Here is a 15040-nt window from a genome sequence, read left to right as displayed (position 1 = left end):
TTTATTCTCTATTCCCTCCCTGTTTTGTGGGTCTGTATGGAAGAGTGGAGAAATTTGAGCTTTCTATTAGAGAGAGAGAGGGTGGTGAGACAGCACAGGGGAGGGAGCGGGAGAGTGAGAAGGAGGTGAGCAAACATGCGATATGGTGGGATGAGAGGAGGAAAGGATAGAGAAAGAAAAGTGAAGAAGGAAGCTAGAAGACAGATAGTTCAACAGATAGATAGATCTATATATAGATAGACAGATAGAGGTGTGTCCTTTTATGTTTTCATTCATGCAGTTGTAGGAGGGGATAGGAGGAGCAGCGCTTTCCCTCTCTTTCATTCTCTTTCACACATATGCACGTGCACTTACAAACACCAACACATACATTTTCTCTGCCGAGAGGGATGGACTCTCCTCCCCTGTGACTCCCAGGGAAGAGAGGAAGCAGCGGATTTTGCAGCTCACACACACGGACACATACTCTTTCTGTCTCTTTCATCTCGCACATCCGGAAGAGCACATGTGTTTCAGAGTGGACTAACAAACAGAGGGATGCGTCATGAAGGTGGGCTCTCTACTATAAAATTTGTTTAATCTAAGCAGGAGTGAGTGAGTGAGTGAGTGGTTCTATCTATCTATCTATCTATCTATCTATCTATCTATCTATCTATCTATCTATCTATCTATCTATCTATCTATCTATCTATCTATCTATCTATCTATCTATCTATCTATCTATCTATCTATCTGGTGCAACCTGTGTGCTGTATGAGAAAGTCATATGTCTCTTTGTTAGTGTCAAGTGCTCTGATTGTTCTTTGGCTGCAAGTGTTTTTTCTGTTTTTTGTTTTCTTACTTAGAGTGTGAAGATCAAGTCTTGAATATAGGGTGTAGCCCTCAAGGATAGTGGTGCTGTGGGATATTGTACTTTGCCTTTACTTTATACTCTTCTCTGATCTTTGTTTATAGGAAGTAGGTCAAAGAATATCTTGAAATATTGCATGTAATGTGAAATCATCCATACTTTGGCACTGTGCATACTCATTCACACTTAGACCTAGATACAAGGTGCTGTATTGACTTGGTCTTGTGACTATTTTATCCACTGCTGTCTTTGGCAATCAGTGGAAAATGGGTTTATAAGTGCCTTTCATTACGTTATCCATAAACTCAATGTGTTTTTCTGCATTTTTCTGTTATTCTTTATATGAATCTTATTATATTTTAAGGCAAATCTGTGTACGGTCATCCATGTCACGGTAGTCTTTGGGTTCAGAAGTATAAAGAAGTCCTGTTGCCTTCTTTTCAAGCACTGGAGATTTTGAGGTAACAAGGTGGGCTTTAGTAGGTGCATTCATACTGAGTGAATGGTGACGATGCAGTAACAACAAAATGTGGTTAAAAAAAAAAGAAGAGAAAAAAGTTTTAACCCTGTATATTAGGACGCTTCCACATTTTTTCTCTCATGCCTAATTAGAATCACAGAAAGTAATTGATTTATTTTTTATATACATACAATTTTTAGGTAAGTTGGATGATAAGATTAGCCCTCATTTAGCTACAGCTACAAAGCTACAGGACTACATTCACAGTTGTATTGCTTGGCACATAAACTAATAATAAAAACACACACAATGACATTACTCAATGCCGACGAATGTTTTTTGATCTGCATATTAATTTTGTATGCATTATGACTCATTATGACTTATGACATCTATGTATTAGAAAATATTGCTAATGGAATGCTTAAGAATTCAGATTATAATACTGGCTACAAATGTAGCGATTTACAATTATTTGTTTATGGGAAGTAGTTATTAGTCGATATTGCGGGACATACTTAATTTATTATTAACAGGCTTACAGTAAATGCTGGCAGACAGTTGTGCTGAATATTGCTTTTTTTAACATACATTAACATAAAAATGTTTGTTAATGTTTGTTTGTTTGTTTTGTTTTTTACATTGTTAGCATTTAGTGTACAATAAAGTTATCTTTTATTATGTCTCAGACCTCAGTTATGGGTAGCCTATTAAAGTGAATGACTCTCCAACAAAAGTCAGCAGGTAAAGCATCCAATAGAAACCCTGATACATAATAACACCGTTCCCTAAACATCAAAATATCCTGTTTACTGAATACACAAGTTTGAATTACAAGGCAGATTTCATCACAGTGCAAATAAAATCAAAGAATGCTGGAGGAGGACAGCCAGACTAATCTTGTCCAGGCTTACCTCACCGTGAACTGCTGGCCAGCTCTCACTGGCCGTGATTCACTGATTAGCGCACAGAGCATGACTCAGACCCATACAGATATCAGGCTGTCCTCTTTTTGTGGTTTACTGAAATTTTATATAGTGTGTGTGAACCTTTGACAACTATAAATTCTCCCAGGATCTTTATAGGAATGTTCTATACCAGTACTCTATGTCCCTGATCCTTCCTCTCTATCTCTGTTTCTCTTTGTCTCCTGGTGCCATCAGTTTTTCAGCCTGGGTACACATAGCAAAGGCTGACAAGTGGGCTGCTGGGCCAAATTGGACTGGCCAAGTCTGGCCTACTACACTCTGTATATATCTATGGGGAACAGGAAGAAGAAGAAGAAGAAGAAGAAGAAGAAGAAGAAGAACAAGGGAGGTGGTGATGGCAAAGGAGGGAGGGGGGAAAAATGAGAAGAGAAGAGAAGAGAAGAGAAGAGAAGAGAAGAGAAGAGAAGAGAAGAGAAGAGAAGAGAAGAGAAGAGGAAAATATGATTACAGAAATAAATGCGCCATGAAAAGAAAAAAAAAATTAATTCTGCTCACAGACAGCATCAATATGCTGGATACACAGACACACATTCACAAGGACTCATACAAACAGACCCAGAAGCCATCAGACCATGGTGTACAAAGCACCAACAGACAGTAGAGCCCCAAAACACCTGAACTGGTATCCATGGCAACCAAACTACTAGCTCCTGAATTTTAGCCAAAACAGAACAGCCAGTGATTTATCTGTGAGTGATATCTCTACAAAGACAGGTCAGTCTGGCCTGATCTCATTTTGTGAAGAAGAATGTGTCCATTAATGGTTAGAGGTTCGATTAGTCGCACTTCAGTATTAAAGCGGTCTGATTTACTGCATTTTGCCTGCGCGCAGTCTTCCCCTCTCTGGCAATACGCGTTGCGATTGTCAGTGAGAAACAGTAAGTGGTAGATCTAGCTAACAAGGTGCACACTAATACTAAAAAGTCAGATTAATACTCCCTCTACATAAAGAAGGATTTTTCTGTGACAACTGTGGCAAAGGAAGTGGGGTAGGCTTCAGTCTAGAAATGCTGTATGCATTATTGGAATAACAAAACAACATAGTTATGCTATTTATGCATTTAGTACATCTAACTGTAATTTCTGTCATAGTCAATATATGACAAGCATCCTTATTTGGACTGTTGTAGCCTTGCTTCTCTGTCCTCATGCTGCAGTATCCTCGGTGTCAGTGAGTTCAGTTCAAAACCATGGTTACCTCAAGAAAGAAAAAAGATAAGAAATTGGAAAATGATCTTTTCATCAGTTTCTTATTCTTAGTTATTTTGTTGTAATTGTTAAAAAGATAGAATAAAGCAGTTCGTGTACATACTGTAAATGTTTCTTTGTTAGAAAATCAGTCAATATTATATCATCTGGACAAGCTCTCATAATGCTTCAAGCATTTACTGTTACTGAATTAATGTCACATATTTAGCACTATGCACTCTCAGAGTGGTTATTCTGTTACAGTTAATTGGGATAATGAACACATTTAGTATTGTAGAGGCGTAAGTGTGGAGAACACGCGTGAATAGATTAATGAATCTCGTTCTAATATAATGTCTCTTCTGCAGATGTCACCTTAGGACAGCCCTGAGGTTGCTACCTGCATACTGAGTACGCTTAGTTGATTATATAATCGCAGATGGAATAAAAAGGATAAAAAGCTGAAAAAATAAAACTGCAGGAGATGCCTACATAGCTACAGTTTGTGGTGTCTTCACTGTTCATTTTTAAGCATTTTTAAAGTAATTTAGCATCAGTTTCTTCAGTAGCCAGACCTGCATGACTTATTGTTATACTTCAATACTAGTGTGAATAGCGTGAAAGGGGATTTGATTTTCGGTTCGTTTGTAGAGATTTTTCTTTCCTTTTTTTCTAATTTTGTGTTGACATTGTTCACATTTGACAAAAAATCTTTTTGTGGGTGGGTTGATTTTTTTTCCTTTTAGACTAAACTGTGCTTTTAGTAATTTTAAATATCCATCCATATATTTTTGCTTATTTGGGGCCGGGTCGTAGGGGCAGCAGCCCAAGCAGAGAAGCCCACACCTCCCGCTCCCCAGCCACCTCCTCCAGCTTGTCCGGGGGAACACCAAGGCGTTCCCAGGCCAGCCGAGAGATATAATCTCTCCAGCGTGTCCTGGGTCTGCCCCGGGGCCTCCTCCATGTGGGACATGCCCGGAACACCTCACCCAGGAGGCGCCCAAGAGGCATCCTTGTCAGATGCCTGAACCACCTCAACTGGCTCCTTTCGATGTGGAGGAGCAGCGGCTCTACTCTGAGCCACTCCCAGATGGCCAACCTTCTCACCCTACCTCTAAGGGAGAGGCCAGCCCATTTCTGCCGCTTGTATCCGCGATCTCATTCTAATTTTAAATATAATTTTTCTTTTTTCTGCATAAGGTCTAATTAATTTTTTTGGTTTCTGTTATGATTTTTGGGAGGGTTGCATTCTTCAAACAATTTGTTAGCCTTTGCCATTTCAAAAGTTTTTTAAAAATCTGTTTTAAAAGCTACATTTTGAAATGTCATATTGATATACTCAGTAACCTTGTTTGCACCATCTCTGGTACAGATAGATGGATTTTAGTTGTATAGAGTTGAAAGCTGTCTGGGACTTGTCCGTAAGACGATTTTAATCCCCTGTTTTGTGTCAATCATTTCCCCTAGGAGTTGAAAGAAGACTTTCATTTAGTTGTGTATGAAAAGGTGGATTGCTATCTAACAGTAATGCACTGATATAAAGCATGATCTACACTAGACCACATTATTGAGGAGTTGGCCTGTGTAGCTCTACTGAATCCCCTTTAAAACTACAGCTGGCTCTGCACAAGTTTAGAGTGTCGCACCCACTTTAATTTATTTCAGATTCAAGGTTGTTCTGAAGGGTTGATGGTATGTGTGGTAATCAGGGGAGAAAGACCAAATTCATGGTGTTGGCCTTGTGGGTTGACAACATCAGGTCCCCTCACTTCTGCCCTCCACTGATTCTGATTGACACATCATTCATCACTAACACTGCACTAACAAGGGTTTAACAAGCCAAACATATAACACCTCTTAGAACATTACAAGATCTTGTCAGAGAGAAAGAGAAAATGAGATTTAACAAACCATTAATAATGAATGAACCTGGAGGAGAGGAGAGGACGCTGACTCTTTGTTTCATATATTTACATTTCTGCGCCCTGCTGTTTTCATAAATTGGTACATTGTTGCAGTATTAATTCATTACATAGCTTAGAGGCAAGTGTAATGCAGATTAATTTTCACTAAATAATAATACAACAGCATTTTGTGTGTTTTTTCACTGCTCCTACATGCAGTTACTACCCGCACTTTGTCCTTGATTTGTCTAAAACAGTCCAGTTGTGGAAGCCCATCTATTTCACAGGTGACACAGTCAGTCTGCATTAGTTCTCATTAAGTTCCTGTCACTACTTCACTTCAGTCAACAGGGTGACACAGCCTGCAGAGGGACGATCAATTTGTTAAAGAAGATGTGTTCTTTTCGTGCACCTATCGAAGAGTATGGATTTCTTAAAGTCTTGAATGGGTCTAACTTGCTTGCTTTTTTCCTCAAATGATAAAAAGAGAAAAATGAACATGGCATTAGCATGATGAAGTTAAAGTTACAGTCAGGTGAGTGTTTGAGGAAGTCCCTTTTCAGTGCTGTTATTCTGCTTTAAGTGCATTCTGTGCTGCTATTTTTTGTCGCTCTTAGCCTCTTTTAGCTGCTATTAGCTGATGCTAGCCACTGTTAGCCTCGGTTAGCTGCTGCTAGCCTTTGTTTTCTGCAATTGCCTCTGTTAGTTAATATGAACCTGTCTGTAAGCTACTATTAAAAAATACAAAGGGGGAAAAAACTTATATTAGCTTATTGAAGTTGATATAACACTGTTGGATTGATGCATAGTGAATAAACTCTCATATGATTTTAGAATGAAATTCTAAAGGAAAACGAGCAACCAAAACTCCAAATAACTTTCATGTTCAAAAAGGAGCAGGAAGAAGCATAAGCATATGAATTCCAGATTCAAGATTCAAGACCCCTAACCTCTAACCTAAACCTAATGAGGGAAAGCATTATTTTTAGGACACTTGAACCCCACATTAGTAGTGGCATAATGTTAGCTTAAAACCAGATGTTGTTGTTTAGCCAGCAGTTTGTAGGCTGTTCGGAGATTGGAGGTCTGCATGTCTAATCTGCTTGCAATAAGTAACTGCGATAATATCAGGAATAAATAAGCATGCCAATGCACAATTTCATGTGTTAGAGCCCTGACTTCAGTTCAGGAGATGAGGCTTGAGGTGAAGAGGAAAAGGATGACATTTTATCAAGATGCTGGTTGTTTTGGTCTCTTTGCGTTGCATATTCGCTTCTTTGTTAAAAGGGACCCCTTGTCAGATGATACTACACAGGGATGAGCCTTCATATCTTGAGTCATAAAGTTTAGAAACAGATGAAAATTTGCTTGCACAGCAGGCAAATGCCTAAGAGTTCCCTTCTCCTCAACCTTTGGCATACAAAGTATGCAGCCAGTCTCTAGCCACACACATAAAATGCAATTAGACAAAAAGCACCATGTTCAAGGTGGCGGGGAAACATGGGAGCTTCCACAAACCGGTGCCCTAAGTTAATGAATTCATTAAAAAATAATGCTTTAGTTTGCCAAAATATTTAAATACACACTATTTAATGTATATTCATGAGTAAAATATTCTTTATATTATATTCTAAGCTCAAAAAATTACTAATCGCACCTTTGAGTGTCCGTAAGTGTTATTGCTGGGTTCAAATATGCTAAGTAGCAGGGGCTTTTCTGTGTATAATTTCCATTTTTCTCCATGTACTGGAGTTTTCTCAAAATAATCCTCCCACAGTCCAAAGACATGCATGGAGGGTTAAATGGTTATTCTAAATTGGCTGAAGCTGTGAATGTAGCTGTCAGTCTCTTTCTTGGAAGACCCTATTATTCAAATATTGCAGCATAAATCAACATTTTTCAATCTTGTGTTGTTCAGTAGGTGTAGATTGAAGTGTACCAAATAAAGTAGTCATTGAACGTATAGTATCCATATATAGACAGAAATATACAGGTAGGAAAAAAAGTGACTTACCACCACCTCCAGTCAACTAGTGTTCATCATTTAGCACCATCTAGCTCTAGTTTCAATCGTCTTGCTCACCTGATGTAAAAAAAGAAAATCATCATAATCATAACCATTACCTTCATGTGCAAGAGAGAGAGCGGTTTAACTCAACATGATCTAATGGCCAGATCTGAATAGGCCACAGCAGGAGTGCAGATGATGTACAGTAGGTACGGTTTATTGTGACAGTGTTATTAACAGTGCAAAAAAAAAGTATAGACTCAGTGATTTTAAAGTTAGCTCCCTGTCCTGGAGTTAAATCTGCCACTAAACTTCTTGATGTGTTGGCTCATTACTCTGAGCATCAGCATCCCCGGGGCTTGCAAGAGGGATCGAAGGCCAAAGATGGAGAAGGCTGGGAGACTGTCAAGGCCATACGTGTAATAAAATTCCTGTCACAAACTTTGCTCCGAGTAAAATAGTGGCAGGCAAAAGAATTAGTGTCAAACACCACAGAGTCCTCTACATCATAAGATAGACAGGCAGCAATGGCAATTTTATCCATGTTTCTAGTGGGGTACCCAAACATATTTAAAAAGCTAAAACGTTGACAAACTAATATGTTTGTGTAAAGAATGAAAGGACTATAAAATCTAATGATGATTTAGCCAATCCTGTGCGATAAGAAGTGCAGTGTGATACTGTGGAGGTATTGTACAGACGACACAGGAGCTGTAACTTTCCATTCCAACTTTATTCATCTCCAAACTACAACTGGACATATCGCGCCAAAAAGCAGCAGAACCCCTCCTCCCGACCTGGGTATGAGTGGAGCCCTCTGGTGGCCACCACAATACTATAGAAAAAGTCGGGTGATCACACAAGTTATCAGAATTCATTCTCTGGAAATCAGGAACAGTTGGAACAAAAAATTTTTGGCTATAGGAATTAACTATGTCCTCAATGAGAGAATTCTGGGCATCAGACATATTTAGAGATGAAGGTGGAGTATTATTTCTGCTAATGCTTGTGAGCTAGCTTAGAAAGGTGCATCTATAAAGTGCATGGATGATTCTAAAACTAGATTACAGTGTTCTTGGATATGTTAGCAGTATAATTAACCTCACAGCAAGACATAATTACATTAAAAATGCTACAACACAGTTATGGTCAAGAGATCCTATTAATGACTTGAATTAACATATATGGTCCCTAGCCACCTAGCCTAGCCACCTGTGTCATCAACCGCCTTACTGAAATACCTCTTCCCCTTTAAAAGTTGTTATGAAGAGATAAATTATCTACAAAGTCAAAAACCTGATTATTTCTGCTGTTAAATTTGGTATTTTTCCTGTTGGACACCTTGTAGGAGACATTAAATCATTAAAGTTGATTTGGAGCCAGCTTTAACTAGAAATTAAAATTCTTTTTTTGCTGAGATATTTCTTTATGGACTAAAAAATTACGCTGAAAATGTGAATCCTGCAGACATCCTGGAAGTGTGGAGAGAAGGTTCAATACCAAGTCATCTGTAGAACTAAACAGCGATGATGACTTTTTAAATAAAACATTTCTGTTATTGAAAGTAATTGAAGACTAATTAGCTAAAGAGCCAAACATCTCTGTCCTTTAACACACCTATACAAACGCTTCACATCATACTTACTCAGCTTAATTTCCTGAAGATTTACACTGCCTCTACTTGTCAAACCCTGAGCTAAGCTATTTATATCTAAATTAAATGCTATGGACAGTCACACTCACAGAACTGATGGTCTGACAGCATAGCACGGACACCCAGACATATAATCCACTCACACCAGAGACTAATAAACGCTCACACGTGTTGTTCCTGTTAAATGACACTTTGTCACAGAGCTGCTACTTATTCATTTATTATAATTACAAATACACTGACACAAGCACTCAAAGCCCAAATGCAAATAGTGCCGCACTCTAAGGTTCTGTGCATTGTGAAAAGTTGTGGTCATTACAAATCTCTGAAAAAGGTCATGGTGCACTGCAGATATTGCACCCAAGCCCCTTTTGTGGGGCAGATCATCTCTCTGTCCCCAAGGTGATCACATTACTCAAGCTAGGAAGAAAAAAAAGTTGCAGCCCTGAATTGAGTTCAATCAACAGAGTTTAATGGCTAATTTAATCCATGTGTAATTTGTGGGTAAATTTGCATGAAAAGTTTATGTTATCACAGAAAAAAAGGTTTGTCTTCAGCTTTCATAATCTTATCATTTCCTAAAAGTTCAAACATGATATTACTTTGCTCGTTGTTTGGCTGCTATCCCATTTCTAAAGCTCAAAGGTCCAGATGAATTTTTTTTAAAAAGAGTGCACAGAGAGATGAGCCCTTATTGTGAATCAATTCATGAAACTCACTCTTTCAGTGCTCCCTCTTTGTTCCCTGCCATCGTTGTAATTTAGCCTAGGCCTGTGACTTGTCAGGGGATCGTGCCCAAGCAGCTCTACTGGCAGATCTTTAATGAAACACTTTGGTGCACAAAGCATGTGAGTGCTTCAGTGGATATGTGTGTGTATGGGTAGTCATAAACCATTCTCTGTGTCTGTGTACACCAGCTGAGCCAGTGTAATTTAACATCCTGCTGATTCCACCACAGACACATAGAGTCACAAACACACGCACAAACAGTGAAGTGCGGTGGTATGACCAGTGGCAATAGGATACATTTGCTATTAAAGATATGCAGGGGATAGCACAGTCAGGAAATGCCGGTTGGATGGTCGGAAATGTGGAGAAAAATGCAGTGGTATGCAAAACATCTGCTTTTTAGTAAGATGAGAGCACCATCGTGGTAGCTTTAGTACTATAGTCAACAAAAACATACAGTATATCGCTTGTATTGCTACACCAGCAGCAGCTTATTGCAAGTGTGATTTTGTGGATTGCTTATGTTTAGAAGTTCTTATGTGTGTCTGTGTGTGAGAAGGAGGCGATGAGGGCAGTGTCTTTCTTTCTGGACAGTAATTGTAATGCGAATGTAAGAGGAATAATAAGACATGTGGGTAATAAAATGGTGTTAAAAGTAGATAGAATATCAATTATTCAAAGGGGTTTTCTTATTAAACACTGTAAGAGAGTATGGTGGAGCAGCTATGCTGGAGAGTCTCTGCAGAAAGCTAATAGTACAACTTATAAATATGGTATAACACAATGCAGTTTGATTCACATGCAGGCGCTGAGTGGAAACTGTCTTGCATTGGGTTGGACTGAATCCATTGAACTACACATTTGCAAAAATGACTTAGAAAGCAACATTGCGGTTATTTATAAATTCAAAAAAATATGAATTTGTTGAACATGTGAGACAGTTACACCTTCAACAATTACCATATGTATAAATAATTAAATATCAAATATCAATGCATCACCAGATTTACAGACAACACAACAAGTCCAGATGAAAACAAGTCATACAGAAGATTCAGAACAGCATGTCCATCAAAGAAGGCAATGTGTCTTATCAAAGCTTCTATTAGATTTTTTAATAGGAAATATTAATTCCATTATGAAATGAGTCACTTGCAGCGAAGGCCCCTATTCAAATTAATGTCTGACTGCAGCTTCTTTTATAATGTGTTTAAGTTCAGGTTAGAAAAGATTCAAAGGAGAGAAGACAGTGATTACTGGATTTAATGTTGCTTTGTGACTGCTGGGAGTCTAAAATCAACATCTGTTTACTAATGAGTTTGCCACAAATTGCCACATCACATTAGAAAGAATAGCCATTGTTTCGTTCACGACTTGTTTCTGCCTAAAATCACCCCTCCTCCCATCATGACCGCCACCACACACACTTCAAAACAAAACCAGAGAAATTAAGAAATTAAGAAAATTCCTGATATCAACAATCAGACTAGGACAAGAAATATAATGAAACAACGATGAAATTATGCTACTATGTGTGTTTTTGGTTTCCCAAATTTAGCACATTTCTTTCGATCTCTTTGAAATACAAAGAGATGAACAAAAGTGCACGCTCTTTGAATATAATTAAGTTGCACAGTGAACAGTAAGAAGAAACAAAGATGATAAAGTCCTAGCACTTTCTGCTGAACCAGCAAAAAGCATACAGTCCTTACAATCTGTGCTAAACAACCAACTGCTCCCAGCTGACTGGATAAAAGCTGATTAAATGAACAGATAGAGCGCTGAGTGGGTGGGTCAACAGTGGACTCAAGTCTCATCATGGTCAGCAGGGTTCTTATGTCATTTTAACAGGACTGCGAATGACTTATTGATTTTGATAACACAGGTGGGATGAATAGACACAGGCACTTTGCAAGAGAAGGAGGCATGAAGGGAAAGTGTGAGCGAAAGTAGATTGAGTGCATGATTGTGGTAGATGTGAAATCTTTAAATGTGATAACCTCTTATTAGTCCAGGCGAAAACAAGTGTCCAGAACATGTACTGCAAACAGACTATATGAATTACAACAGTATATAACACTTTGCATCTTCAAGTCCTTCCTTGTCATGTTTCTTCTTCTCTATGAATCAAAATGATTTCTCTGTCTTCTACAACTTATACAAAGATGCACAAAGACAGAAGTTTAGAAGTGTACATCATCATTTGCAGGTCAGCTTCAAGGCCAATGCTGACTTTTGTTATCAGAGATTGAGAATAACCTCTGTCTGTTAAGAAAAGGTCAAGGAAGAGGTCCGCTGAAAGCTTTGCTCAGAGAGAGACTGCGTTGCCTCACCTGCCTGACCTTTAAAAGATGATGCATATAGATGCATATTCAAGACATAGTTTGGTCCTAAACTTTTCTCTGCTGTGTAGGACTCTGAAGACCAAAAAGAATTAATTTGCATTTTCCATGACGACTTTTGTAAATTTGACACAAACAGATGAACGTAGATAAATGTAAGTTATAACTAGGCCAACAAAGAGTTTAAAACCTACCCACCACTCAGGACTGGTGAAGGGTTTACCATCCACCATTCCCAAGGCTTAGACGGATCCAACCAGTAGCAGTAGGTGGAGAAACCAGTCCGTTTTAGTGTTTTAAGGACAGAGAGCTGCATCAGTCACAGTTGCTGTTGTATTTCATCCCCTCACACAACATGTACTCTCAGGTTCAAACTGTCAGCATGGATACATTCTGCAATCTGTGTGCTCCAAATGAAACCATAAAATATGTTTTTCTTCACAAAACCCTGTCTTCAGCATCTGAAGACGTGACACTAAGGATTAAACTGGATGATGGATCATTTCAGAAGGCCTGAACAACACAAAATGTGCTAACCTTCAACCTTAAGAAGGAATCGAGGACTAATCCAAGAATGAAGGTTGAAAAAGAGAGATAGAACAAGCAAATTGAGAAATAGCAGCACAGTTCCCTGCTGAGCGGGAATTGATGAGATTTTTTACCAAGTGTAGGTATGAAGGTTCAAGACTGTCAGAGTAAATCTGGGGAAGAATGGAGCTGCTGGGACTGTCTACCTCTCTAGCTCCTTTCATTCCCAGACTTTCTTTAGAAGTGATGGATGGCCTTGCTCCAGTGTTGCAAACTGAAACAGAAGCAATTCAATTTAGAGCGACTGATGAAAAGTTTTGTGTACTTATAAAGTCGTTTGTCATAGAAATTAAATCAGGGAACACAAAGTGACATGAAGAAATGGGATAAGACACTTCATGTGTCTCAGTAGCTTTGCAACAATCTGCCTTTTTTTATTGTCACCCCACAGAAATTGAATCAGTGTATATAGGCTACAGAATTTTTTTAGTTAGTTTTTTCTCTGTGCAATTTGTGCAATATGTTCAGAAAATTACACATTTAATACGTTATTGTAGTTTAAAGGCTCTTTTGAAAGGTTCTGCTAAAAGAATCACACAGAAAACTAGTCATTTTCATCCAGAAAATAAACAATCAATAAACCAATCCCATTCAGATAGTGATCCGAGACTGAACTGCGTGACTTCAGGATAATTCTCTCTCCAGTGTTACCACACCATGTCTCACCATTTGTATACCAGTTTCTAGGAGAAGTGCAAATATTGAACAGAGGAAGCTACTGTAACAGCAAAGGGCCAGAAAGATGGAGCTAACAGCGTTTCGTTGTATGTTTCCAATAGTTTTTCATTTAACTGTTCTTCAGTGATATGACAAAAACAAAACTTTCCATTTAGGTTTCTGGTAACACTTTAAAATGCGACCTGAGAACTAGGCACAAATACCCTATACTTTCTGGGGCATGGGTCATGTTATGGAGTGACTAAGGTGCAACTATCCTGTACTTACCCGCAATTTGCAGGTAACAAGTCAGGTTTTTGCAGGAAACAATGAAACAAGTATATTGTAAATACACTGTACTTTCTGGGGCGCGGGTCGTGTCATTGGAGTGAGGTGAAACTACAGAGTACATAAGATCTAAGATGAGGAAATATTGTTTGTTTTCTGGTATTTACCATGAAATAATCCAGTTCTTAAAACGGCTTAATTAAATTTTATGTTATTATTCTATTGTTTCCAGTAAAAAACTTGTTACACAAAATTACACGTAATTACAGAGACTTGTGCCTTAGTCGCGGATGCTACAGTGTAATTGTTTCACTGTTTCGTGGGTCTTGCAAGTGACGCATAATATGGCTTGCATTTCATAAAATACAGGGTACTTACAGTGTAATTGTTCCATAGTTTCTTGCAAAAACTACCTGCAAAATGCACATAAGTACAGGGTACTTGTGCGTTATTCGCAGGTCGTGTTATAAAGTGTTACCAGGTTTCACTATGTCTAATTTTTATATTAGATTTGACACTTGTTTGTACATTTTTATTGCTCTCAGAATAACATGTGATGAATGACATCGTGTTAAACACAACTCGTTAATGAGGAGCACCGTGTCTGCTCTGCTCCATGTGAGAGAAGTTATAAAGAAACGAGAAACTGGTGTAACCAAAGATAACAGCCCTTCTCAGCAGGAAAAGTTGAAGCTGAAAAAAGATTATTATTTAAATACTAAATGTTAATTCAGTAATTCATGCATTTTGTTCAGCAGAATTTAAGTCAGATCTTATCTTATGCATTAAAGCATGATTCCCAGTCTCTTCTACAGAGTGAGGAATAAAAAAAATTGTGAAACTCTAATTACTACGGTCTATATTTATATATTGTAGTTAAACAACCTCTCGCTGCTGTGTAAATAAGTGCATGTAAAATGTGTCTAATGTTTTCAATTTTAGATTAAATGAAATACACTCAGTTAACATAAAAAAATATAACATGTGAAGTGATTCCATTAATCCCCAAACATAAGCTTTTCCTAAAAGAAGGTTTGGGTTAGCTAGTTTATGTGACATAAAAACAATGAACAAAAACAAAGTAAATGTAAATAAGAAGTGCTGCATTTTGAGGAGAAAATGATTTTGAGCGAAGAAAAGCTTAATTAAAGCGAACAAAATTCATTGCTGCAAGCAAGAAATGTATTTCAGTGTTTGCTATTATCCATATACACACACAATAACTCTCGCTAAGTTGTTGGCATTTGCTCTTGCTCAGACCTCTGCTCTGTGTTCTGACAGACATCTGAGGACCTGCTCTCAGTGTGTCGCTACGCTCTCAACATCTATGCTCAACTCTTCCTGTACACCGTTATAGATGTGCCACAAAACCACCCAATCACA

The 15040-nt window shown here is 38.2% G+C and overlaps 1 protein-coding gene across 1 annotated transcript in view; it reads left to right on the top strand.

The window, feature by feature from the left end:
- The first annotated feature begins 244 nt into the window (after positions 1-244).
- Positions 245-15040, top strand: part of LOC134640354 (inactive phospholipase D5-like) — a 54247-nt gene continuing 39451 nt past the window's right edge. Inside the window, exon 1 of the mRNA XM_063492088.1 lies at positions 245-550. Coding sequence (XP_063348158.1) covers positions 545-550 — 6 coding nt within the window. The 5' untranslated portion in view covers positions 245-544. The remainder of the gene's footprint in view (positions 551-15040) is intronic.

This window comes from Pelmatolapia mariae, linkage group LG13 (genome assembly GCF_036321145.2).
Source record: "Pelmatolapia mariae isolate MD_Pm_ZW linkage group LG13, Pm_UMD_F_2, whole genome shotgun sequence".
Classification (NCBI taxonomy): Eukaryota; Metazoa; Chordata; class Actinopteri; order Cichliformes; family Cichlidae; genus Pelmatolapia; species Pelmatolapia mariae.
Note: the sequence above shows the minus strand (reverse complement) of the source record. Positions and strands in the feature narration are given on the sequence as shown.